The sequence below is a fragment of the Austrofundulus limnaeus genome, unplaced genomic scaffold (genome assembly GCF_001266775.1).
Source record: "Austrofundulus limnaeus strain Quisiro unplaced genomic scaffold, Austrofundulus_limnaeus-1.0 Scaffold681, whole genome shotgun sequence".
NCBI lineage: Eukaryota > Metazoa > Chordata > Actinopteri > Cyprinodontiformes > Rivulidae > Austrofundulus > Austrofundulus limnaeus.
In genome coordinates, this window is record NW_013953083.1 from 226422 (window position 1) to 228612 (window position 2191).

General features: G+C 44.9%; 1 protein-coding gene across 1 annotated transcript in view; it reads right to left on the bottom strand.

Annotated features, from left to right (window-relative positions):
* lrrc34 (leucine rich repeat containing 34) overlaps positions 1 to 2191 on the bottom strand; it is a gene marked incomplete in the record, with an annotated part of 5287 nt that overhangs the window by 895 nt on the left and 2201 nt on the right. The window contains 5 exon segments of the mRNA XM_014027780.1: positions 959 to 1151; positions 1229 to 1355; positions 1493 to 1648; positions 1743 to 1897; positions 1965 to 2060. Of these exon segments, the coding sequence (XP_013883234.1) occupies positions 999 to 1151; positions 1229 to 1355; positions 1493 to 1648; positions 1743 to 1897; positions 1965 to 2060 (687 nt within the window).

Below are 2191 nucleotides of genomic sequence, written 5' to 3' on the forward strand. Positions count from 1 at the left end.
ACCATGCAGGGCTCCAAACGTAAGAACTAATATTTTAAAATGAATTATAAAATTTACTGACAACCAATGAAGAGAAGTTGGAGTTATATGTCTATTGGTGCCTGTTAAAGGGATCCACGATTGGTTACATTAGACTTTATTTAATAAACATTTATTTTAACTGTAAAATAAAGGCTAAAAATACTGTTTAGTTTTAATAATTTAAAAAATTACATATTAACACGGACGGAGCCATTTTATTTGCACACAAAGCATTCTGGGTAAATGATGACGTGGATAGGTCCTCGGTGCGAGGCTGCTAGCGAGCTATATCCACCCTGAAGGTTAATCTTGGACAATATCTGATGATCGACTCTTTTAAATGAAACCAGAGAGCGTTGACAGAGAGGAGAAGGTAGAAATGACTCAGCCTGGAACTGAAAATATGGATGGAGGACAACAGAGCTGCTTCATGGAAGAAGAACCTCAGATTAGCCTGTTAGCTTTAGCACCGACGCTATATTGCCTTATATGTATTAGCTCAGTGCTAGCGCGACAAACAAGCTAACCTGTTGTCCTCCATCCATATTTTCAGTTCCAGGCTGAGTCATTTCTACCTTCTCCTCTCTGTCAACGCTCTCTGGTTTCATTTAAAAGAGTCGATCATCAGATATTGTCCAAGATTAACCTTCAGGGTGGATATAGCTCGCTAGCAGCCTCGCACCGAGGACCTATCCACGTCATCATTTACCCAGAATGCTTTGTGTGGAAATAAAATGGCTCTGTCCGTGTAATATATTTTTAAACGTTTAGTTTAAAAATTGTAAAAACTAAGCAGCCTACAGTATTTTTACAGTCTTTATTTTACAGTCAAAATAAATGTTTATCAAATAAAGTCTAATGTTACAACTAATCATGGATCCCTTTAAAGGTTTACAAGGCAGTTTGATGTGTACAAGTTTTATTTCTAAAGATGCACCTTTGGACTCAAAGGACCCAGATGAAGGACGTGTCCATCATCAGCAGAACATGTTTGGACCGTCTGCGCTGTAAATGTGTCTCCTCAGTCTCTGGTTGACCTCGGCGAGGAAAACGTGTCCGTCCACCTCGTACGCGCTGACGTCTGTGTGCTCGAGCGCCAGGCGGCCGCAGGACATCAGCTCTCTGAAGGCCTGTGGGGGAACCAGCTGTGAACACGGAGGAAGGAAGTGGGCGGGGACTGTCTGAGTGATGTGAGGCGGGGCTTCACCTGGCAGACCGGCTCCTTCAGGTGGTTCCCCCAGATGTACAGGTGAGTCAGGGTCCAGTTTGTTTTCAGAGCCTGAGCCAAAGACAGCAGACCCTTGGTGCTGATGTTGTTCCTGCAGACAGACAACCTGCAGAACCAAACAGAACCCAACCGGTTCTGAAACTCTTCTGCTACTTCTCTGCTAATTTTAGCTTTTCTACTCAAACTAAAAAAGTGACAGATTAACCTCAGAGCATCAGGAGCAGAAAGACGAGTCAGACTCACTCCTTCAGGGTGCAGCTGGGCCAGGTGATGGCTCTGCTCAGGTGAACACAACCTTCATCCTTGATCTGATTGGACGACAGGTCGATGATCTGCAGGGTCCGGTTTTGTTTCAGCACCTCAGAGAGACAGAGCGCTCCATCGCMGGCCACACGGTTACTGCCGAGGTCCAAGAAGAAAACCACTAAATCAGGTGTTCCCAGACTTCAGAAGAAATAACAAGAAGGGACTGGATCAGGACTTCTGATCCTACCAGCTCAGGTCCAGGTACCGCAGGCTCTGGTTCTGCTTCAGGCCCTGAACCAGGTTCTCCATGCCGGTGTCAGTCAGCCCCACTTTCCCCAGGTGGAGCTCTACCAGGCTGCTGTTCACCAGCAGCGTGTTTGAGAGGGACGTGGTCCACTCCTCCTGGGACAGAATCCTTCAGCAGACTAAAGAACAGAACCGAAAACTGTGTTTGATGTTCTCTTTGTACCTGCAGACTGAAGAGCAGCGGTCGACTTAAATCAACACAACGAAGAGCTGAGTTGTTTTTCAGAACTGTTATAAAAGCCAAAAATCCACTGGTGGCCTGCAGAAACAAGATCAAAGGAAACACTGACTCTAATAAACAGGATCAAAGAAAACACTGACTGTAATAAACAGGATCAAAGGAAACACTGACTGTAATAAACAGGATCAAAGGAAACACTGACTGTAATA